General features: G+C 44.1%; 1 protein-coding gene across 2 annotated transcripts in view; it reads right to left on the bottom strand.

Annotated features, from left to right (window-relative positions):
• The window catches only part of LOC120997761 (glutathione hydrolase-like YwrD proenzyme), a 139755-nt gene that overhangs the window by 104341 nt on the left and 11002 nt on the right, over window positions 1–24412 (bottom strand). For both annotated transcript variants that reach the window (XM_040428027.1, XM_040428028.1), the window contains exons 2-3: window positions 10699–10827; window positions 4961–5114 (exon numbers count right to left, since the gene is read on the bottom strand). In XM_040428027.1, coding sequence (XP_040283961.1) covers window positions 4961–5114; window positions 10699–10827 — 283 coding nt within the window. The remainder of the gene's footprint in view (window positions 1–4960; window positions 5115–10698; window positions 10828–24412) is intronic.

Here is a 24412-nt window from a genome sequence, read left to right as displayed (position 1 = left end):
CACGAAACTTGTAAGTGCACCCTGAGGTACTCTCACAAAGTTTGTACAGCTTCACGCCATACCTCGCCCGCTTTGAGGGAACATATTGGTGGAAAATGAGTCTTCTCTTGAAAGCAATGAGAGACTCATCAACCGCGACCTCCCTTCCAGGTACATAGGCCTGTACAAATTTGGCCCCAAAGTGATCGATGACCGTCCTGATTTTTTACAGGCGGTCATAGGCAGGATCACTTTGGGGGGGGACATGCTGCATTATCTGCATAATGCAGGCATTTCCGGATGGTCTCAAACTGGGTACGTGTCATGGCCGTACTGTAAAGTGGGGTCTGGTAGAGGACGTCCCCACTCCAGTAATGCCTGACACTAGGTTTCTTGACTAGGCCCATGTGCAGCATGAGGCCCCAAAACGTTCTCATCTCGGCTGCACTGACCGGAGTCCAGCCACCGGGCCTAGCCAAAAAGGAGCCCGGGTGTTGAGCAACAAACTGTCGGGCGTACAGGTTTGTTTGCTCCACCATTAGATTTACAAAGTGGTCACTGAAAAAAAAGACTAAAGTAGTCATATTCAGTGAAGCCCACTGTGGAAATCTGGATTCCTGGTTGGCCTTCAAAATCAGGAATCACGGGCTCAAAACGCTCTTGGGTACACCAGACAAGTTCACCGGCAGGGGGCTCCGGTGGACTTAACTGGTGGGCAGGGAAACTAGTACGAGCCCCAGAGCTCGTACTAGGGTGGGCCACAGGGTCCCTAGCATGGCGGCCCCCTTGCTCCGCCTGGCGGCGTCTCCGACGCCTTGGGGGCTCATCTTCATCGCTAGATGATGAGGAGGACGCGGATGACAAAAGGAAAGTGGGGTCATCTTTGTCATCACTGGGGCACTCGGACTTGGAGGCAAGCTGGGCGTATGCCTCCTCGGCCTATGACATCCAGCGTGCCATAGGGGAGTGTGTGTGTGAGTGTGTGTGTGTGTGCGTGCGTGGAAAACTTTATTTGGTGTGTGTGTGTGTGGGGGCACGGGTGTTCGCGAACTCACCCTAAACCTAACAGACAAAAAAAATTACAAAAAAGGGCAAATAATGTGAAAAAAAAACTGTTCAAATCATTTTGCAATTTTACAAACATTTTACATAAAAAAAGATATAAACAATTAAAAAACATAATGAAAAAAAAAATGATTTGATGTTATTGATAAAGTTGTTCCTCCAACAAAAATTGGGTAAAACGTGCTCAAAAAGTCATATGTACCCAAAGATGGTGCCAATAAAAAAACTACAGCTTGCTCTGCAGAACAATAAGCTCTCATACAGCGCTGCAGACGGAAATATAAATAGTTGGTGGGTGTCAGAATACAACAGTGTAAAGAGAAAAAAACATTTTTAGAAACTGTGTGCCCTGGAATTTCTATGTGGATTACTTTGGGTTGATGAACCCTTTTGTGCAATACCTCTGAAACATTTTGGAGTACAATTCCACGAAACCATATGTGTGTGCGTTAAAGGGCATCTGTCAGCAGATTTGTACCTATAAAACTCGCTGACCTGTTACACGAGCACTTGGCAGCTGAACACACCTGTGTTGGTCCCATGTTGATATATGTGCCTGCATTGCTGAGAAAGATAAAGTTTTAATATATGCAGGTGAGCTTCTAGGAGCAACGGGGTCACTGCTGTTACACCTAGGGGCGCCGCTCACTCTGTAACTGCTGTGTCCTCTCCACTTTGATTGACAGGGCCAGGCAGTGCAAACATGATCATGCCTGGTCCTGATTTCTCTTAGGCTGAGTTCACACGAACGTGTGTGACCCGTGCCCGTGCTACGGGCCGCAATGCACGATCGCCGGCTGTAGGTCAGCCACATCGGATGGCGGACCCATTCACTTTAATGGGTCCGCGATCCGCCCGTTACGCAAAAAGATAGGACATCTATCTTTTTGCGGAACGGAAGTACGGGACGCAATCCCACGGAAGCACTCCGTAGTGCTTCCGAGGGGTCCCGTTCCGTGCGGCCGTTCCGCAATTCCGGATTTGCAGACCCATTGAAGTGAATGGGTCCGCATCCGTGATGCGGAATGCACACGGAACTGTGGCCGTGTATTGCGGCCCGCAATTTGCGGGCCGCAATACGGCCACGGATCACACACATTCGTGTGAACTAGGCCTTAAGGTCTTGAAATGTGCCGTGCTCCTCAGTATCCGGCAGAGGTGTAATACAGCAAAGAGGCTCGCTGGCAGTTCTCTTCTGTACTGCGGGCCTCCTTCCTGTACTGCGCCTGGGCCCGATACTGAAGTGCATGGTGCAGTGCAAGACTTTAGGAGAAGTCAGGGCCAGGCCTAATCACCTTTACACTGCCTGGCCCTGTCAATCAAAGTACAGAGGGCGCGACAGTTGCTGAGAGAGCCGAATCTCATTTGCATATATTAAAAATGTATTTTTCCCAGCAATGCGGGCACATATGAACATGAGATCAACACAGATGTCTTCAGCTGCCAAGTGCACATCTAACAGGTCAGCCAGTTTCATCGGTACAAGTCTGCTGGCGCCCCTTAACCTATCTATTGCATCCCCCAGAATTTGACTAGTGGTGGTAGCATGTAATTAGGGTGGATGGATAATGTTGGTGTGTGATTTATCCTCAGTCAGCAAGCTGCGTGGAAGGTGAGTGCATGGTTGAGTGAAAGGAAATAGTAACATAGTAACATAGTATATAAGGCCGAAAAAAGACATTTGTCCATCCAGTTCGGCCTGTCATCCTGCAAGTTGATCCAGAGGAAGGCAAAAAAAAACTGTGAGGTAGAAGCCAATTTTCCCCACTTTAGGGGAATAAAAAATTCCTTCCCGACTCCAATCAGGCAATCAGAATAACTCCCTGGATCAACGACCCCTCTCTAGTAACTATAGCCTGTAATATTATTACGCTCCAGAAATACATCCAGGCCCCTCTTAAATTCCTTTATTGTACTCACCATCACCACCTCCTCAGGCAGAGAGTTCCACAGTCTCACAGCTCTTACCGTAAAGAATCCTCTTCTATGTTTGTGTACAAACCTTCTTTCCTCCAGACGCAGAGGATGTCCCCTCATCACAGTCACAGTCCAGGGGTTAAATAGATGATGGGATAGATCTCTGTACTGCCCCCTGATATATTTATACATAGTAATTAGATCTCCCCTCAGTCGTCTTTTTTCTAAAGTGAATAACTTTAATTTTGATAATCTTTCAGGGTACTGTAGTGGCCCCATTCCAGTTATTACTTTAGTTGCCCTCCTCTGGACCCTCTCCAGCTCTGCTATGCCTGCCTTGTTCACAGGAGCCCAGAACTGTACACAGTACTCCATGTGTGGTCTGGCTAATGATTTGTAAAGTGGTAGGACTATGTTCTCATCACCGGCATCAATGCTACTTTTGATGCAACCCATTAGCTTATTGGCCTTGGCAGCAGCTGCCTGACACTGTTTTTTGCAGCTTAGTTTGCTGTTTATTAAAATTCCTAGATCCTTTTCCATGTCAGTGTTACCCAGTGTTTTACCATTTAGTATGTACGAGTGACTTGCATTATTCCTTCCCATGTGCATAACTTTAGAATTTGTCAGTGTTAAACCTCATCTGCCACTTATCTGCCCAAGCCTCCAATCTATCCAGATCCCTCTGTAGTAGTATGCTGTCCTCTTCAGTGTTAATTACTTTACACAGTTTAGTGTCATCTGCGAAAAAAAATACTTTACTGTGCAAACCTTCTACAAGATCATTAATAAATATATTGAAGAGAATAGGGCCCAATACTGACCCCTGAGGTACTCCACTAGTGACAGTGACCCAATCTGAGTATGTACCGTTAATAACCACCCTCTGTTTTCTATCATTGAGCCAGTTACTTACCCACATACAGACGTTTTCTCCCAGTCCGAGCATTCTCATTTTATATACTAACCTTTTATGCGGTACAGTGTCAAATGCTTTGGAGAAGACCAGATATACGACATCCATTGATTCGCTGCTGTCAAGTCTAGAACTTACCTCCTCATAGAAACTGATTAAATTAGTTTGGCATGACCGATCCCTCATGAAGCCATGCTGATATGGCGTTATTTGCTTATTTCCGTTGAGATGCTCTAAGATAGCATCTCTTAGAAAACCTTCAAATACATAGATAAAAGGTTTATTCCAAGATTTTAATATTGACGGCCTATCCTCAGGATTCACCGCCGCTCGGCTATTTCAGAGTAAGGCCTCATGCACACAATCGGACAAGAATAGGCCTCATGCAAAACGGACAAGAATAGGACATGTCTCATAATTTTTGCGGGGTCACAGAACGGAGCAATGGATTCGGACAGCACACAGAGTGCTGTCTGCATCTTTTGCGGACCCGTTGAAATGAATGGTTCCGTATGCGGAATCAAAATACGGCCCATATACGGAACGCAAAAAAAGTTGAGCCCTAACTCTGTCTTTCGACACTGGAACTACACAGCTCCATTCACTGTGAAGTGGACAGAGCTTTAAATGCAGAACTGCTCCCGTTCACTGCAATGGCAGCTACCAGCTCCGTCCATAACACAATGGACAGAGCAGTGTAGTTCTGGTACTGACATGCACGGCTGGAGCTATTCTACAACAGCTGATCGGTGGGGGTGCAGGGTGTCGGATCACCGCCGATACTGATAGTCTTTCCCAAGGATAGGCCATCAACATTAAAATCCTGGAATACCCCTTTGCCGGTGCGCCCATGTCACGTGCTGGGACTATGTGTATGTAAAACATTTCCCCAAAATGTAATTTACCATAAAATGTATACCTTTCTTGCACATTATTAACCCACTGGTATTTGCAGATAACTGCATGTAAAGACATCCATTTGCTATGTATACTAAGGATACTGTATGTCTGAAATCTCTCCAATTCGAAATCTCATACTCTAATTTCAAGCACAGTGATGTAGAAATACTGAACTATCCGTACCTCCCATTCAGTGCATAGATTTTCTTAGAGTCTGCTTTATAAAACAAACAGAAGCAATCTCCACCGAGTCCTGTGCTGGCGGGTTCAGTGACATTGAGGGCAGCCGCTACAGCCACTGCAGCATCGGCGGCATTCCCACCTTTCTTCAGAATATCTGGAAATAAGGACAACAAAGCTTCACTTCTAATGTCTATATTACATTAATGAGAATATATTCATGAATTAACAGTGCAAATACAGAATAGGCATTGTCCCCAGTCACTTATTGAATGCTAATAACAATAATGCAAATGTTTGCTGGTCTGCATCCAGTTCTGCAATGATCTCTGTGGAAGCAAACATAGCAAAATCAATGCAATTGTGGTTCATGTGGTCACTCCTGCTTTACATCAAATGGAAAGTATCTGGGGAATGCAGAGCAATCCAATATGGTTTACAAGTCTTCCACAGTATGAACTGCAAATTCAAAAGACTACAACATGCTCTAAAACCTCAATTAAAACAAAAGCAATGTGTGAATGGCAATCAATTAAATGCCTGTTAAAAAACTCTACAAACCTGGAAACAAAGGCCCGTGTGAATCCGGCCTTAAGTCGGCCATATGCATGAGATAATAGCCTGATCCTGCTCCCATCATACACATGCGTGCTCAGAATAAAAGGATTGGGTAGATTGAAATCCATCTGGATTGACATCTGGGTGGGAGTTCAGAGGCTCCCATACACATTGGATGGTCGGCTGATTTTGGCAAAATGGGCAGGTGTCACCAACGTAATGTATATGGCCAGATTCAGGCTTGGTTTCCCGTACCGCATCAGACTCTGACTATATGGTGTCATGGATGCAGACATAAATTGTGGTAAAATTGTGTAACTAGTGCAAACCTATTATATCCCTATAGAAAAAAAAAAAGTAACACGCTTTGATTTTTAAGAACACCAAAAACTAGACCGGGACCCACAGCACAATTGGTAAGATAGAGGTATATCTACTATACTAATGCACCCAAAACTAATTACCGACCAATATTGCGGCGCCCACCTCCCAATGCCATTTTGCCCTGAGGCTTCTTCCGGAAGAAGCCTCAGAGCGAAACGGCGTTGGGAGGAGAGCGTCGCCATATCGGTTGGTAATCCAGATATGCTTTTCCTTTTTCAATGGTTTTTTCTACCTTTATACACTAGTGGATGCTACTTAAATAGACTCTCTTTCTAGAGTCTTGTTTATTATAATTCTTTTGTTAGGTTAACCTTTATTGGATTTATAACACAATATATGGATTTAATATGACTTGATATTGTGGCGCCCCTATTTCCTCTCTTGGATATTCAATCACTGCCAATCGATGTATGTGTGCTATTTTAAATTATTTATCAACCATTGATCTGTTAATAAAGCTTATTAGATTATAAGTCGTGTGAGAAGTATTTTTTAGTTTTGGGTGTACGTTTGATTTTTTAGAACAATCAAGAGTTCACGTGAGACTTCTTTTAAATAAAAAAAAATTACAATTTGGTTACAAAAGTCCTGTGATGTAGCCCATGCTTTAAGAGGCTTTCCGAGATACTTTATTTTTAGGTCATCAATATCAGATCCCAGAACCCCCGACGATCAGCTGGTTGAAGAGAAGGATGCGTGCTGTGCCAGCGCATCCTTCTTTTCATTGTTTACTTGCTCCCCGTAGACATCGCAGCAGTGAGCAGGTGTTCATAGGTCATCAATAAAAATATCTCAGAAACCCCCTTTCACTCTATAACCTGATATTTGCAAAAACAGGTATGGATAACTTTTGGAGTGCCTTGTTACGGAAGGAGAATATTTTACTAAAATAAAATGAAAGCAACGCTGTTTATGCAAGTTCCTAATACTTTCTTGGAAGGAGCCCGACTCTGTTTGGCTTCCCCTACATGGTAGCTCATCATAAATCCTGCAGCAAATCAGTACAGCATACAGTATGTCATGCTTATTGTAGTCCTTAATTACCACTTTACAGCCCACGTCCTGCTCTTTGTAACACAGATGACCCCATTGCAGTGCAGTTCACACTCAGAGGGGCCCATTTGAACCATATTGCATTTAGGCCCCATTGCACCACAACCTCTATCCACCACAGCAGAAAATATTGCTTTAATTTCCCCATTTTGGTCTCCTTATATTTCCTGGCTTTTTTCCTGTGGCACCAAAAAAAAAAAAAAAGACTGTTTACACCAAAACTCATTATAAAATGTATGGGAGTGTTATTGCTTGCAGGCCAGCTGTTGAACAGTCTGTTTATCATAATTATATATTTGTCATATAATTCAGTTTCCCGATACCGATCTTTAACACACTCCCATTACTGTGACCTTTAATGTTGATCTGGGTGACTCTTGTGTACACAGAAACGACCATTTAAATATGACAGAGAACAAAACGTTCAAAAGTCATACCCTATAAATGCTAAGTAAGGGGGGGGTCGGTTCACACTAGCGTTATGGAGTCCGTTATGGCTTTCCATTATAACAGGGTTATAACGGAACATAACGGAATCCATAAGATGGAAGGGCGGATCCGTTTTGCTGCCCATAGACTCGCATTATGACGGAAAGCAAAACGGACGCCTTTTAGAGGCATTCCGTTTTGCTCCGTCCTAATAGAAGTCTATGGGAATCAAAACGGATCCGTCTGGTTCCCGTTATGCAAGACGGAAAACAAAGTCCTGTCGAGAAAAATATATGGAAATGTGTGTGACATTATCATAAATATAGTGACCCACATAATAAAATTATGTTATTTTTACCACACAGTGAACGTCATAAAAAAACTCCACAAAATAATGTAAAAATTTCAGTTTTTTTTTATCTTTCCCCCTAAAAATAAATTTATAAAAGTTATTTAATACACTATATATACCCCAAAATGGTTCCTAAAAACCTTTTAATGTGACTATTAAGAGGCTAAAACTAATGCTTACTGATTTCATGCAATTGCAGGGCTTGTCTCTGGTTAGCTGTATGCGAAAGGATACACACTGCTCTGGGGTAGTGGGGGAAGTTATCTGCATTCTGATTGGTCTTCTCTGTCTCTGGTTAGCTGGATGTGAGAGAATACACACTGCTCTGGGGTGGTGGGGGAGGTTATCTGCATTATAATTGGTCCTGGTAGTTCATGTGAGGAGAGAAAGGGGTTATGGGAAGTGAGGGAAATATAGGATGGCCTCAAGGACATGGCAAAGATCACCACAGGAAGTGCAGCAGAGGGCAGGAACTGCAGAGTGCTCCGACGATCGCTGTTCAGTAGCTCACATTGCTGTGCATGACAGCTATGGAAACAGTGTAGCACAGCAAACTATACTGTTTCCTTATCTCAGAAACAGCATAGCTTGTTGTGCTACATTGTTTCCATAGCCCTCATGCACCGCAATGTGAGCTACTGAAACATTGAGCGTTTGAGAGCTCAGCAGTTCTTGCCTGGCTGGCGGTCGGGACTGTGTCCTAACAGTGAGATAAGACAACCCCTTTAAGAGTTATTGTATAAGCCAGATTTAATAATTATACAGAACACAATGTCCATTGTAACATCTAGAGATAGACGTCTCTACAACACAAAAGAGTGGCCTTGGCTACTATCCCAAGCATGAAAACTATTAACTTTATTAACTAACTTAGGTATATATGTTACCACTAGGCATGAGCAAATCGACTTCAGATCAAACATCCAAAGTTGATTTGCATAAAACTTTGTTCTAATAAATTATTCTAATACATTTTAATAGATTTATTCTAATACATTAGAATGTATTGGCTCTGATGAGCCAAAGATATTGCTTCGTGAAGTCTCGCGAGACTTCGAGCAATAACTTCAGAAATGAATTTATACAGTGAAAAACAATTTCCCCGAGCTCAGGTTTGGTTCCAAGTGGTACCGAACCCAAGTTCGGGAAATGGTTTTTTACTGTATAAATTAATTTCTGAAGTTATTATGCTAAGACTCGCAAGACTTCGCGGAGTAAAAACTTTGGCTCTTTAGAGCCAATACATTCTAATACTGTATGGAGCTCCTGCTCCACACAGTATTAGAACGAAACTTTATGCAAATCGACTTCGGATGTTTCAGCCGAAGTCGATTCGCTCAACCCTAGTTACCACCATCCTGACGTAGGGACGTTGATAGGTAATAAGGGGGAAACCCTGCAACAGGAAGCTTACAGCACTAATGATAAGTGCTTACACACATAGTATGAGATTTCCGACATACACATGATTGATCAAATTACTGTGTTCATCGTTCATGAAAACCGTTCTCCAAATGTAATGACATGTGCTGTACAAAAGACCAGGAGACATTCTTTATACGTATGTGGCGAAATTGTAACTGGTTCAATGGCACCCTACTTTAGGGATTCTAGGTGCAATGAAAGGGGCCCCACCTAGTAAATAGTAGGAAGAAGAGATCTACACTCCACTAATTAGTGTCAAAGGGATAATTGGAGGTGTATGGATACAATCAGCATATACGAAAGCTGGTATCCTGGCACATACGCTCAACATAGGCCCAAAACATGATGCAGCTATTAGATGTAAACTTTTATCATATCTCAAAATGCTGCCTATAATGTGGCGATCTCCAACAAGAGTTGTCATGTGGTATAATAATACCCTGTTACATCCAATGGATTACCATCCTTATTCTAGACCCAAACCTATTGTAATTTGGGGCAAGATGGTATGACATTTCAGGATAACTTCACTGTATTGCTCTGTATGGAGTTATTTTCAAAGGCCTTTCATGGTCAAGATGGGAATAACCAGCAGTAAGCGCCAGCCACGGAGGCAGGATTATGTAAATGAATGAGCAGTCGGTAAAATGATCAAGAGCAAATATGACATATATTTAGTTGTCCTTTTCTGCTATGCAGCAACAATTTAAAGGCTATGTACATCTTTGAAGGCAAAAAAATAATTATGATTGCATTTTACTCATTTTGGGCTAAAAATAATTTTTTCAGTTGGTCTTTATTAAAAATATTAGGGCCATTCTGTCACAAAGGGTCGTCTAGCTGTGTGAATTGTGCTTTTTACTTTCACTTTGTGATGGTCATCTAATAACCGTTATCTCTAGTTTACTAAGATGTCATAAACACTTATGAAAGCCACATTCTTATCATTAAGATAAGAACTGAGCTATAATGAGCGTTTATATTGTCAGAGAGCAGAGATAAGGAGCCCGTCAGGTGAGCTGGCTGACAGCGCAGAGAGAAAACTCAGATCCCTCTATTAGAGCATCACAGCCCTATACAGAAAAAGAGGCTTCCATAGTAGTAATAAAGACCAATTAAAAAAATTATTTTTAGCTCAAAATGAGTAGAATGCAATAATAAATAAAAAATCCCGCAAAGGTGTACATAGCCTTTAAAAGGGGTTTTCTGGGAATGAAATGTTCAATCTCATCAACATCTGATCTTAGGGGTCTGACTCACGACACCATTGCTGATCAGCTTTTTGTGAAAGGGCTGAAGCCTTTCCCTAGCATAGCACAGCGCTGTTCTTTGTAAAGAGACTTCTTGTATTGCATCTCAGTCTCATTCACTTGACTGGGACTGAGCTGAGAGGGGTATTTGAGGGTCTACCTCTGAATTTTGCTAATTCCATGGCAAATACAAATCTGATTTTTCTAATTTGCATTCCTGCTGTGTGAACATGCCCTACGGAAAGGTTCTTTAACTATAGCAAAAATACATGTATTTATATATGGAGTACCTAAGCCAATTTGTGTAGCAAGTGGTTGACTGGATGCCACACATCCTCCAGTGCAGACGATGGGTGATCTTCTGGAAATAAATTCTAACCCACTAGTCATGGCTGAGGTAATTATTTGCCGTTTCAATGCTAAAAGAGAAAATAAATCAAACCATTAAAATGAGACTGAATACATAAAACAGCTTGATTTATACACGCAACATGCAGGATTTGGTACCGTGAAAATACCACAATGCTCAAGGATGAAAATAACTCACTGGGTTCACCCAGGTTTCTACTAGCCTGAATATGCCTTTATCTAAGGCCTCTTGCACACGACCGTATGGCTTTTTCAGAATTTTGCGGTCCGCAAAAAACGGATCCGCAAAAAATACGGATGACGTCCGTGTGCATTCAGTTTTTTGCAGAACGGAACAGCTGGCCCATGATAGAACACTACTATCCTTGTCCATTATGCGGACAATAATAGGACATGTTCTATCTTTGAACGGAACGGAAAAACGGAAATACGGAAACGGAAGGCATACGGAGTACTTTCAGCTTTTTTTGCAGATCCATTGAAATGAATGGGTCCGTATACGGAACGCAAAAAAACGGAACGTAAACGGAAAATAAAAACGTTTGTGTGCAAGAGGCCTAAAAAATGAAGTAAAAAAAATACATTTTTATTTATAAAAAAATACCAAATTTACCAAAAATTTGTAAAAAATTGCAAATTTCCAAGTTTCAATTTCTCTACTTCTATAATACATAGTAATACCTCCAAAAATAGTTATTACTTTACCTTCCCCATATGTCCTCTTCATGTTTGGATCATTTTGGGAATGATATTTTATAATTTGAGGATGTTACAAAGCTTAGAAGGTTAGAAACAAATCTTGAAATTGTTCAGATATTTTTAAAAACCCATTTTTTAGGGACCAGTTCAGGTCTGAAGTCACTTTGCGAGGCTTACATAATAGAAACCACCCAAAAATGACCCCATTCTATAAACTACACCCCTCAAGGTATTCAAAACTGATTTTACAAACTTTGTTAACACTTTATGTGTTCCACAAGAATTAATGGAAAATAGAGATACAATTTCAAAATTTCACATTTTTGGCAGATTTTCCATTTTAATAATTTTTTTCCAGTTACAAAGCAAGGGTTAACAGCCAAACCAAACTCAATATTTATGGCCCTGATTCTGTAGTTTACAGAAACACCCCATATGTGGTCGTAAACCGCTGTAGGGTCACCCGGCAGGGCACAGAAGGAAAGGAATGCCATACGGTTTTTGGAAGGCAGGTTTTGCTGGACTGTTTTTTTTTTTTACACCATGTCCCATTTGAAGCCCCCCTGATGCACCCCTAGAGTAGAAACTCAAAAAAAGTGACCCCATTTAAAAAAACTATGGGATAGGGTGAGGGTACTAGTTTAGGGTACTAGTTCCACCACTACGGGATAGGGTGGGGGTACTAGTTTAGGGTACATATGATTTTAGGTTGCTCTATATTACACTTTTTGTGAGGCAAGGTAACAAGAAATAGGTGTTTTGGCACAGTTTTTATTTTTTGTTATGTACAACATTCGTCTGACAGGTTAGATCATGTGATATTTTTATAGACCAGGTTGTCACGGGCGCTGCGATACCTAATATGTATACTTTTTTTATTTATGTAAGTTTTACACAATGATTTCATTTTTGAAGCAAAAAAAAAAATCATGTTTTAGTGTTTCCATAGTCTGAGAGCCATATTTTTTTTCAGTTTTTGGGCGATTACCTTGGGTAGGGTATGATTTTTGCGGGATGAGATGACGGTTTTATTGCCACTATTTTGGGGTGCGTGTTACTTTTTGATCGCTTGCTACTACACTTTTTGTGATGTAAGGTGACAAAAAATGGCTTTTTTTACACCGTTTTTATTTTTATTTTTTTACGGTATTCACCTGAGAGGTTAGGTCATGTGATAATTTTATAGAGCCAGTCAATACGGACGTGGCGATACCTAATATGTACACTTTTTTTTATTTATGTAAGTTTTACACAATAATATCATTAAAAAAAAAAAAAAATCATGTTTTAGTGTCTCCATATTCTGAGAGCCATAGTTTTTTCAGTTTTTGGGCGATTATCTTAGGTAGGGGCTCAATTTTTGTGGGATGAGGTGACGGTTAGATTGGTACTATTTTGGTGGGCAAACGCCTTTTTGATCGCTTGCTGTATACTTTTTGTGATGTAAGGTGACAAAAAAATTGTTTATTTAGCACAGTTTTTCTTTTTTCTTTTTTATGGTGTTCATATGGTGTTTTATTTTTTATGTTTATAGAGCTGGTCGATACGGACACGGCGATACCTAATATGTATACTTTTTTTCCCCCCCTATTTTTTACCTTTTTTTTTACTTTATTTGGGGAAAATGACGTTTTTGTTTATTTTTACTTGAAACTTTTAATTTTTTGGGGCGGAAACTTTATTTTTTCAACTTTTTTTTTCACTTTATTTTTTGTCCCACTTTGGGACTTGAACTTTTGGGGGTCAAATCCCCTTTACAATGCATTCCAATACTTCTGTATTGGAATGCATTGACTGTATGAGTAATACAGTGTGTATTACTCATACAGCTTCCTGCCTGTGAGATCCAGGGGGCTGGATCTCACAGGCTCGTCACCGAAAGGCAGCGCGATGCCTCAGGAAGGCATCGCGCTGCCTTCCATGCCATCGGGTTCCAACTACAGCCCCATCAGGTCCGTTCCCCCACCCCAGTGCCATTAGCTCTTCCCCAACCCAGTGCCATCAGCTCCACTCCCCCAGTGCCATCAGCTCTCTCCCAACCCAGTGCCATCAGCTCTCCCCCACCCCAGTGCCTTTAGCTGATCCCACACAGTGCCTTTAGCTCTCCCCACCCAGTGCCATCAGCTCTCCCCCACCCCAGATCCATCAGCTCTCCCCCACCCCAGTGCCATCAGCTCCACTCCCCCAGTGCCATCAGCTCCACTCCCCAGTGCCATCAGCTCTCCCCCACCCCAGTGCCATCAGCTCCACTCCCCCAGTGCCATCAGCTCTCCCCACCCCCATAGCCATCAGCTCTATTCCCCCAGTGCCATCATCTCTCCCCCCTTGTGCCATCAGCTCTCCACCCATTGTGCCATCAGCTTTCCTCCCCCAGTGCCATCATCTCTCCCCCCTTGTGCCATCATCTCTCAAACCTTGTCCCATCAGCTCTCCCCCCATTGTGCCATCAGCTCTCCCCCCATTGTGCCATCAGCTCCCCCCTTGTGCCATCAGCTCTCCCCCCATTGTGCCATCAGCTCTCCCTCCATTGTGCCATCAGCTCTCCCCCATTGTGCCATCAACCGTCCCCCCATTATGCCATCAGCTCTCCCCCCATTGTGCCATCAGCTCTCCACCCATTGTGCCATAGTCTCTGCTGCCCTGCTCCTCCTGACACCCGGATTGCACTGTGTCATTGGTTGCTATGATGCTGTGCACTCCAGGCGCCCGGCCTTAGTCGCGCCCCCACCCCTCCGGTTTCACCAACTTACCTTTCCAGCAGGGGCGCCGCCGACACTCCATCGTTCCACGCTGCTCTGCGCCTTAAGTCACACAGCACATCAGGTCACGGCATGCGTACGTCAGGAGATCAGTGCAGCGCGGGACCATGGACGTGCTGTGAAGTGTCCGGAGGCCCCCTGCTGGAAAGGTGAGTATTCCAAGCACAGCGGGAGACCATGTAATGGGAGTAATAGCAATCGCTTCACTCCTGCTCCGTGGTCACATGACACAAACGAATCTTCGATGCAAAAAACTTGCATCAAGAATTTCTTTGTGTCAAATTACTCAATTTAATCGAGTAATCGTTTCAGCCCTACTCCTTATGAACTCCATTCCCACAGAGATTCAGCTGAAGTTCTTATCGGCTGTATTCAGGATTATAATCCCTACCAAGTAGGAGAGGAGGATGAGGCAGCTCTTTAGCTCAGTGTTGTGAAGTAACTTGTCCTCCTGTGTGATTAGGCCAGGTTTTCTGTGTACTAATATGATTGTCATTTTATTTCTTCTAATGATTGCTCCCCAGACAAGAAGAGCCATTAAAACTAATAAAAGGTATTTGGGAATATATTTATAATAAAGTAATATTTAAGTATTTTCCTTTTCTTAATTCCCAGAGAACCCCTGTAAGGAACACCTAGTTACTACTCTAGGGTGTATTTCTTTCCCCCTCATTGTCAGTAGAGATAATCCCTACCAGTAGGAGAGGAGGATGAGGCAGGTTCTCTAAATAGATCCATCCATTACTAGACAATACCCTTCTGCATGTAGAGAATAAACCAGAATCCAAACAAAAAGAACCACAGACAAAATGTAATAGTAAAAGCAATTGTATGAAGTCACGTCATGGGAGATCCAGTGCTCATCTCAGGAGCCATAGACCTGAGATCTTTATCGACAGACCCATATCAATTTGCTGAGATCTGTTGATAATCTAATTTTCAATGATCATCCGCATTGTGGTCAATAAGACATCTGCGGTATTGCTCATGTGAATGAGCCACCCAACAACATGCCAAAGTAAAAAAAATCGCACTGACTCCCTGGTCCTTGACCACAATGGCAAATCACTAGACGAACTTCACCAATCATGTCATACACATGTAGTTTCCAGCCTGGCCCATCACATTTTCGGCCATGAACAAAAGCTTGTGCTAATTCACACAATAAGGCCTCATGCACATGACCGTTGCTTTGGTCCACATTATTTGCGGCTCGGATGCGGACCCATTCACTTCAAAAGATGCGGACAGCTCTCCGTGTGCTTTCCGCATCCGTTGCTCCGTTCCATGGTACGCAAAAAAAATAGAACCTGTCCTATTCTTGTCCGTTTTGTGGACAAGAATAGGCAGTTATATTAATGACTGTCCGCGCCATTCCGCAAATTGTGGAACGCACACCATCCGTGTTTTGCGGATCCGCAATTTGCGGACCTCAAAGCACACAATGGTCGTGTGCATGAGGCCTAATGGTGATGAAATATTTCAGCTCATTTTTGTCTTTTGTGATCAGGATGCAGAAATGATTGCCTGTAATGGATGCCATATGGTGGCATCCATCACCCATAGCGTCCCAGGTTAGCAGGTATGTCGGGAGCTTTTCGCGGGTATCACAAACATGATGTGAAAATAGACTAAATTTAAAGGGGTATTCTGGTAATTTTAAGTAATCCCTAATCCACAGGATAAGAGATACACTGCGTGCAGAATTATTAGGCAAATGAGTATTTTGACCACATCATCCTCTTTATGCATGTTGTCTTACTCCAAGCTGTATAGGCTCGAAAGCCTACTACCAATTAAGCATATTAGGTGATGTGCATCTCTGTAATGAGAAGGGGTGTGGTCTAATGACATCAACACCCTATATTAGGTGTGCATAATTATTAGGCAACTTCCTTTCCTTTGGCAAAATGGGTCAAAAGAAGGACTTGACAGGCTCAGAAAAGTCAAAAATAGTGAGATATCTTGCAGAGGGATGCAGCACTCCTAAAATTGCAAAGCTTCTGAAGCGTGATCATCGAACAATCAAGCGTTTCATTCAAAATAGTCAACAGGGTCGCAAGAAGCGTGTAGGAAAAACTAAGGCGCAAAATAACTGCCCATGAACTGAAAAAAGTCAAGCGTGCAGCTGCCAAGATGCCACTTGCCACCAGTTTGGCCATATTTCAGAGCTGCAACATCACTGGAGTGCCCAAAAGCACAAGGTGTGCAATACTCAGAGACATGGCCAAGGTAAGAAAGGCTGAAAGACGACCACCACTGAACAAGACACACAAGCTGAAACGTCAAGACTGGGCCAAGAAATATCTCAAGACTGATTTTTCTAAGGTTTTATGGACTGATGAAATGAGAGTGAGTCTTGATGGGCCAGATGGATGGGCCCGTGGCTGGATTGGTAAAGGGCAGAGAGCTCCAGTCCGACTCAGACGCCAGCAAGGTGGAGGTGGAGTACTGGTTTGGGCTGGTATCATCAAAGATGAGCTTGTGGGGCCTTTTCGGGTTGAGGATGGAGTCAAGCTCAACTCCCAGTCCTACTGCCAGTTTCTGGAAGACACCTTCTTCAAGCAGTGGTACAGGAAGAAGTCTGCATCCTTCAAGAAAAACATGATTTTCATGCAGGACAATGCTCCATCACACGCGTCCAAGTACTCCACAGCGTGGCTGGCAAGAAAGGGTATAAAAGAAGAAAATCTAATGACATGGCCTCCTTGTTCACCTGATCTGAACCCCATTGAGAACCTGTGGTCCATCATCAAATGTGAGATTTACAAGGAGGGAAAACAGTACACCTCTCTGAACAGTGTCTGGGAGGCTGTGGATGCTGCTGCACGCAATGTTGATGGTGAACAGATCAAAACACTGACAGAATCCATGGATGGCAGGCTTTTGAGTGTCCTTGCAAAGAAAGGTGGCTATATTGGTCACTGATTTGTTTTTGTTTTGTTTTTGAATGTCAGAAATGTATATTTGTGAATGTTGAGATGTTATATTGGTTTCACTGGTAAAAATAAATAATTGAAATGGGTATATATTTGTTTTTTGTTAAGTTGCCAAATAATTATGCACAGTAATAGTCACCTGCACACACAGATATCCCCCTAAAATAGCTAAAACTAAAAACAAACTAAAAACTACTTCCAAAAATATTCAGCTTTGATATTAATGAGTTTTTTGGGTTCATTGAGAACATGGTTGTTGTTCAATAATAAAATTAATCCTCAAAAATACAACTTGCCTAATAATTCTGCACTCCCTGTAGCTATTAGATTGGTGGAGATCGCAGCGGTAGGACCCTCGCTGATCACAAGAACGGGGGCCCCTGTAGATGTCTCCACAGATGCCCTCGGTTCATTTCTGGAGGGAGAAGGCTGCAGGTACAGGGCCTAGTCCTTATGCTTGGCGGAGGTCCCAGCAGTAGAATCTCCACCGATCAAATAGTTACAGAATATCCCTTTAACCACAGATGCTACTAAACTGTCTGGATCTGTCACGTCGATCTTGTCGATGGCAGTTTTTTAAGATGCTTTAATCAGAAAAGTTTCTGCAGTTGTTCCTTGAGAAGCCACATGATTAGATCCCACATGAAGTCTGCCTATTACCTTTTTATACTACTTTTTATATTGTGTTTTGTGTTCCTCCAACCGAATACATAAAAATCACCAAAGCCACAAAAACGACATTACGACACCACAAGAAGAAGCTCCTGAAACCACATCGGTCAGGAGAAAGAGAACAATTCACGGCTCCATTCAGTCCTCACTAATAATTACATATGGTTAGATTTGTCACCATCCAGTTGTCCTACATTTTTGGGCTACGGGGTGTGACTGTTTTTCACACGTTGAAATTTTTTTATTTTTTTTAGAAGAGAAATCTATCATATGGGAGCAGTGGTATATTTTCTACATACCTGTTTCCGGGGAAAGTTGGGGTGCAACCGATAAGGCCTCCACTACAACTCCCAGAATCCCAGATGACAAATTGAGGTTATTTATTATTTTCCCCTACACCAGAAACTGGCGTAAAAAAACAAAAAAACAAACCCCCGATGTGCAACTTTCTGAATGCCCATGCACCTAAATTTACTTCTGCGCTGTGTCTCCTCCATGCTTGAATAAAGCAGAGTTACTTTGAACCAGGAGTGGAGTGCCGGTCTTTCTTTTTGAAATTTGAATTGGGTTTTTCTTACCCTGGACACGAGCACCACGATTCCAGAGAGGAGTGCCAACTGTTTCCATTTGATTGCACCTAAATTTAGGTATACGCAGCGTATCAACTCTGTCCTCACCACTGGGGTGGGACCGTGGTGGGACTATAGGACCCAGAAAATTCCTGGCGTAAACAATGATTGAAGTCTACCCCTGCTAGGGCCTGGAGTAGTTTTCAATCTAGACACACAGTCTGGTGGAGGAGGTGCCTAGTTTAGGAAGAGGCGTGCACTTCATCATAAATTAAGCGCATGCTCTCAATGATAAATGACCCCATTGTACTACTAGGTTTAGGACTAAAAAAAAACACATGAAAACCTGAGATTTAAGGCTGAGGCTCCACGACACTCACAATTCAGTATAAAATCACAGTACAGTGACTCCCGGGTGACGTCTCCCTACCAAACTGAAAGTTGCAAAGAACTTTGCGAACATCGTAAAAATGCCCGGTGATGTCAGAATATTTTGGATTTTTATAAGGTTGTCTGCAAATTTCTGTTCCATAGGAAACACAGATATTGGGGGAGATAAATCAAAACTGGTGTTAAGTAGAACTGGCTAAGTTGCCCATAGCAACCAATCAGATTCCACCTTTCATTTTCCAAAGGAGCGGTGAAAAATGAAAGGTGGAATCTTATTGGTTGTGTAAGAGAGTGTCTGGAGTGGTAGTGGATGGAAGATACGTGCCACCGGGGGTCGTGGCCCCGGTGGAGTAAGAGCCGGGTCTTTTGTGTTTTGTCAGTCTACACTGATCCTGGCAGGTTGGTTATCTCTGGCCTTAGTTGGGTAGGGAAGGAGTTAATCCTTCACTATGCTCGGTGGGTGTGGTCTGCCTGCTACACCCAGGGTTGTGAATATAGGTTTGATGCTCACTGACTGTGGGGCTGATGAAGTTTGGTCTCCTGTCTCACTGCAGGAAGCTGTACGGGAGGCTGATCGCACGGTCGGGCTGAGCTCTGTAGTCCGCTCGTCTAACACAGACTGCCCAATTGCTGCAGGCTCAGCGAAGGACCAAAAGAAGGGATCCTGGGGCCGGAGCCAATCCCTTGTCCAGGCCGACACGTGGCCTGTCTAACTTGCACGAACTTGGACAAACCCGCCCCACAACAAGGTGTAGTACTGATCACGGATGTGAGAGACTGTGTGAACAGGCACCAAGACGCCTGCAGCGGTTGGGGATCCGTTGTGGGAGGTGGGGTTTATGAACATTGCTGTTGTGTGAATTGCACAGTTTTGATGTGATGCACTGGAGTGAATAAAAGAGCACAGTTTGGACACAAAGCCTGTCTCCTGAGCCTCTATACTGCCACCGCTACCATCTGCCTACCAGAGCAAACCCCCAGTGAGGCCGAAAATTGTGTTGTTTGGACTGTATGTCATATATTAAGCCGGCAAGTTTTGTGGCTCCAGATAAGATGGAGGAGGCCATTAGACACTTGGTGCAAAGTAATGAGGCGGCTACTCGGAGACATGAGGAAGCCCTGAGAGACCAGCGGCAGTTGAATAGTCTATTGGCCGGGGATATATGAGGAAGTCAGGAGGTTTTGCCAGTCCTGTCCAGAGTGTCAGAGGACCAGCCCACAGCCTCACTAATCGTAGTCCCCTGGTGCCCATGCCCATTATTGAAGTACCTTTCGAAAGGGTCGCTATGGACCTGGTAGGCCCCATTAACAAGTCAGCCAGAGGCCACCAACATATCCTGGTCATAGTAGACTACGCTTCTCGCTACCCTGAGGCGATACCCCTGCGCCACACGTCAGCCAAGCTAATAGCCAAGGAGCTGATGGGGGTGTTCTCCCGGGTGGGGATCCCGAAGGAGATATTGACGGACCAAGGGACCCCTTTCATGTCCAAAGTGATGAGGAAGCTCTGCAAAATATTAAATATTAAGCACTTGCGTACGTCCGTCTATCACCCCCAAACTGACTGGCTGGTGGAACGCTTTAATAAGACCCTAAAGTCCATGCTCAAGAGAGCGGTGGCAAAAAACGGAAAGGACTGGGACCTCTTGCTGCCCTATGTGTTATTTGCGGTGCGAGAAGTGCCCCAGGCGTCCACGGGGTTCTCACCATTTGAGCTGTTATATGGTAGGCATCCCCGAGGGCTGTTGGATATCACTAAAGAGGCATGGGAGCAACAGCCTACCCCTCACAAAAGCATAGTCGAGCACATCGAGAAGATGCAGGACCGGATAGGGACAGTTCTGCCCATAGTCCGTGAACATATGGAAGCGGCACAGCTGGGCTAGAGCCGCGTGTACAACCGGGCCGCCCAGGTAAGGACGTTTAACCTGGGCGACCGAGTGTTAGTACTAGTGCCCACCATAGACAGCAAGTTCCTGGCCAGGTGGCAAGGGCCGTATGAGATAAGAGAGAAGTTAGGCCCCGTGAATTACAGGGTATACCAGCCAGGAAGGCGGAAGCCCGAGCAGGTGTACCACGTTAATTTACTGAAAGCCTGGAAAGATAGAGAAAGTCTCCTTGGGGAGGACCCGCGCTTTGTCTTGGCTGCAGAGAACGTCCCCGGCCCTACGGTGGTACCAGAGGACACCCCTGCAGTAAAGATAGGTAGCGGTTTGTCAACTAAGCAGACTCAAGAAGTGAAGGAGTTCATTAGCAGAAATAAAGACGTATTCTCTGACCTTCCGGGACGTACCAATCTAGTCCAACATGACATTGTCACCGAGCCCCAGGAAAAGGTCCGTTTACGACCGTACCGGGTACCGGAGGCTCGGCGACAAGCCATTTCAGAGGAAGTAAAGTTTATGCTGAAGTTAGGGGTCATTGAGGAGTCTAGAAGCGAGTGGGCTAGCCCGATCGTTCTTATCCCAAAGCCCGACGGATCATTAAGTTTTTGTAATGATTTCCGGAAACTAAACGAGATTTCAAAGTTTGACGCCTATCCCATGCTGCGAGTAGATGAGTTAATAGAGCGAATGGGTAAAGCCAGGTATTTCTCAGTGATAGATCTCACAAAAAGGTACTGGCAGGTACCTTTAACAGAGACAGCAAAAGAGAAGACCGCCTTTGTCACGCCGGAGGGGCTGTTCCATTATAGAGTGTTGCCCTTCGGGTTGCACTGTGCTCCAGCCACATTTCAACGGCTGATGGATATCGTCCTCAGACCACATCTCCGGTATGCCTCTGCATATTTGGATGATATAATCATATTTAGCCAGGACTGGGAAAGTCACTTGTCGAAGGTTCAAGCAGTGATAGACTCGCTCAGGAAAGCAGGATTGACCGCCAACCCAAAAAAGTGCTCAGTGGGCCTGGAGGAAGCGTGGTATTTGGGTTATGCAATTGGACGCGGAGTCGTTAAGCCCCAAATAAATAAGATCGAGGCGATCCGAAATTGGCCTAGACCCCTTACGACCAGGCAACTGCGGTCATTTTTAGGGATGTTAGGGTATTATATGCGGTTCATCCCACATTTCGCCACTATAGCTGCCCCGTTGACAGGACTCCTGAAAGGTAGGAAGTCAGTAATGTTTCACTGGGATGAGCAGGTGGAAGAGGCGTTCTCCCGTTTGAAGTCGGCCCTATGCGGGTCCCCAGTTCTGGTGACGCCCGACTTCGGACGGGAGTTTATACAAACCGGATTCCAAAAAAGTTGGGACACTATACAAATCGTGAATAAAAACTGAATGCAATGATGTGGAGGTGCCAACTTCTAATATTTTATTCAGAATAGAACATAAATCACGGAACAAAAGTTTAGAAATAGGAATGCTCTCCCATTCTTGTCTAATACAGGCCTATAACTGTTCAATCGTCTTGGGCCTTCTTTGTTGCACCTTCCTCTTTATGATGCGCAAAATGTTCTCTATAGGTGAAAGATCTGGACTGCAGACTGGCCATTTCAGTACCCGGATCCTTCTCCTACGCAGCCATGATGTTGTGATTGCAGAATGTGGTCTGGCATTATCTTGTTGAAAAATGCAGGGTCTTCCCTGAAAGAGATGATGTCTGGATGGGAGCATATGTTGTTCTAGAAACTGAATATATTTTTCTGCATTGATGGTGCCTTTCCAGACATGCAAGCTGCCCATGCCACACACACTCATGCAACCCCATACCATCAGAGATGCAGGCTTCTGAACTGAGCGTTGATAACAACTTGGGTTGTCCTTGTCCTCTTTGGTCCGGATGATATGGCGTCCCAGATTTCCAAAAAGAACTTTGAATTGTGACTCGTCTGACCACAGAACAGTCTTCCATTTTGCCACACTCCATTTTAAATGATCCCTGGCCCAGTGAAAACGGCTGAGCTTGTGGATCTTGCTTAGAAATGGCTTCTTCTTTGCACTGTAGAGTTTCAGCTGGCAACGGCGGATGGCACGGTGGATTGTGTTCACTGACAATGGTTTCTGGAAGTATTCCTGAGCCCATTCTGTGATTTCCTTTACAGTAGCATTCCTGTTTGTGGTGCAGTGTCTTTTAAGGGCCCGGAGATCACGGGCATCCAGTATGGTTTTACGGCCTTGACCCTTATCACAGAGATTGTTCCAGATTCTCTGAATCTTCGGATGATGTTATGCACAGTTGATGATGATAGATGCAAAGTCTTTGCAATTTTTCGCTGGGTAACACATTTCTGATATTGCTCCACTATCTTTCTGCGCAACATTGTGGGAATTGGTGATCCTCTACCCATCTTGGCTTCTGAGAGACACTGCCACTCTGAGAAGCTCTTTTTATACCCAATCATGTTGCCAATTGACCTAATTAGTGTTAATTGGTCTTCCAGCTCTTCGTTATGCTCAAATTTACTTTTTCCAGCCTCTTATTGCTACTTGTCCCAACTTTTTTGGGATTTGTTGACACCGTGAAAATTGGAATCAACGTATTTTTCCTTTAAAATGATACATTTACTCGGATTAAACGTTTGATCTGTCATCTACGTTCTATTACAAATAAAATATTGACATTTGCCATCTCCATATCATTGCATTCAGTTTTTATTCACAATTTGTTTAGTGTCCCAACTTTTTTGGAATCCGGTTTGTAGTTCAGACGGACGCCTCTGGAGTAGGCCTCGGGGCGGTACACTCCCAGGAAATCAATGGTGAAGAACACCCCGTTGGTTTCCTGAGCCGCAAGCTCACCCCAGCAGAAACCCGGTACAGCGTGGTAGAAAGAGAATGCCTCGCCATCAAGTGGGCACTTGAATCTCTCAGGTATTACCTGTTGGGGAGAAGGTTCCGTCTGGTGACTGACCACTCCCCTCTCCGGTGGATGAGCCAGGCTAAGGAGGGGAGCGCTCGGGTCACCAGATGGTTCTTATCCCTCGAGAATTTTAAAGGGACACTGACAGGGCCAATAAGCATATTGAGGTATATATATGGCAGTACAGGTCTTATAATGGGTATTACAATCATCTAAGTATCCCCCCTGTCCACATTATACATACAGTAAACTTAAGTTTTATAACCTGCTCCAATGGTCTTCAATCTGCCCAAGGGGCGGCGTTTCACCTCTCTTGCGCCCAGCCAGCCTCCCCCAACTGCCGCTTTGAAGCGCCGCCCAGCTCATGAATATTCAGTTTGCTGGGCGGCTTCTGCGGTCCCCACTCTGAAGCGCTGCACTTAACAGTGCCCTGCGCATGCGCCGGATCTTGTGAAGTCGGGGACAGTAAGCGCCGCCCAGCGAAGTGAATATTGATGAGCTGGGCGGCGCTTACTGTACCGGACTTCACAAGATCCGGCGATTGCGCCGGGCAATGTTAAGCGCAGCGCTTCAGAGCGGGGACCGCAGAAGCCGCCCAGCAAACTGAATATTCATGAGCTGGGCGGCGCTTCAAAGCGGCAGTTGGGGGAGGCTGGCTGGGCGCAAGAGAGGTGAAACGCCGCCCCTTGGGCAGATTGAAGACCATTGGAGCAGGTTATAAAACTTAAGTTTACTGTATGTATAAGGTGGACAGGGGGGATACTTAGATGATTGTAATACCCATTATAAGACCTGTACTGC

Source organism: Bufo bufo, chromosome 4, assembly GCF_905171765.1.
Source record: "Bufo bufo chromosome 4, aBufBuf1.1, whole genome shotgun sequence".
NCBI lineage: Eukaryota > Metazoa > Chordata > Amphibia > Anura > Bufonidae > Bufo > Bufo bufo.
This window is presented reverse-complemented; position numbering and strand designations above follow the sequence as displayed.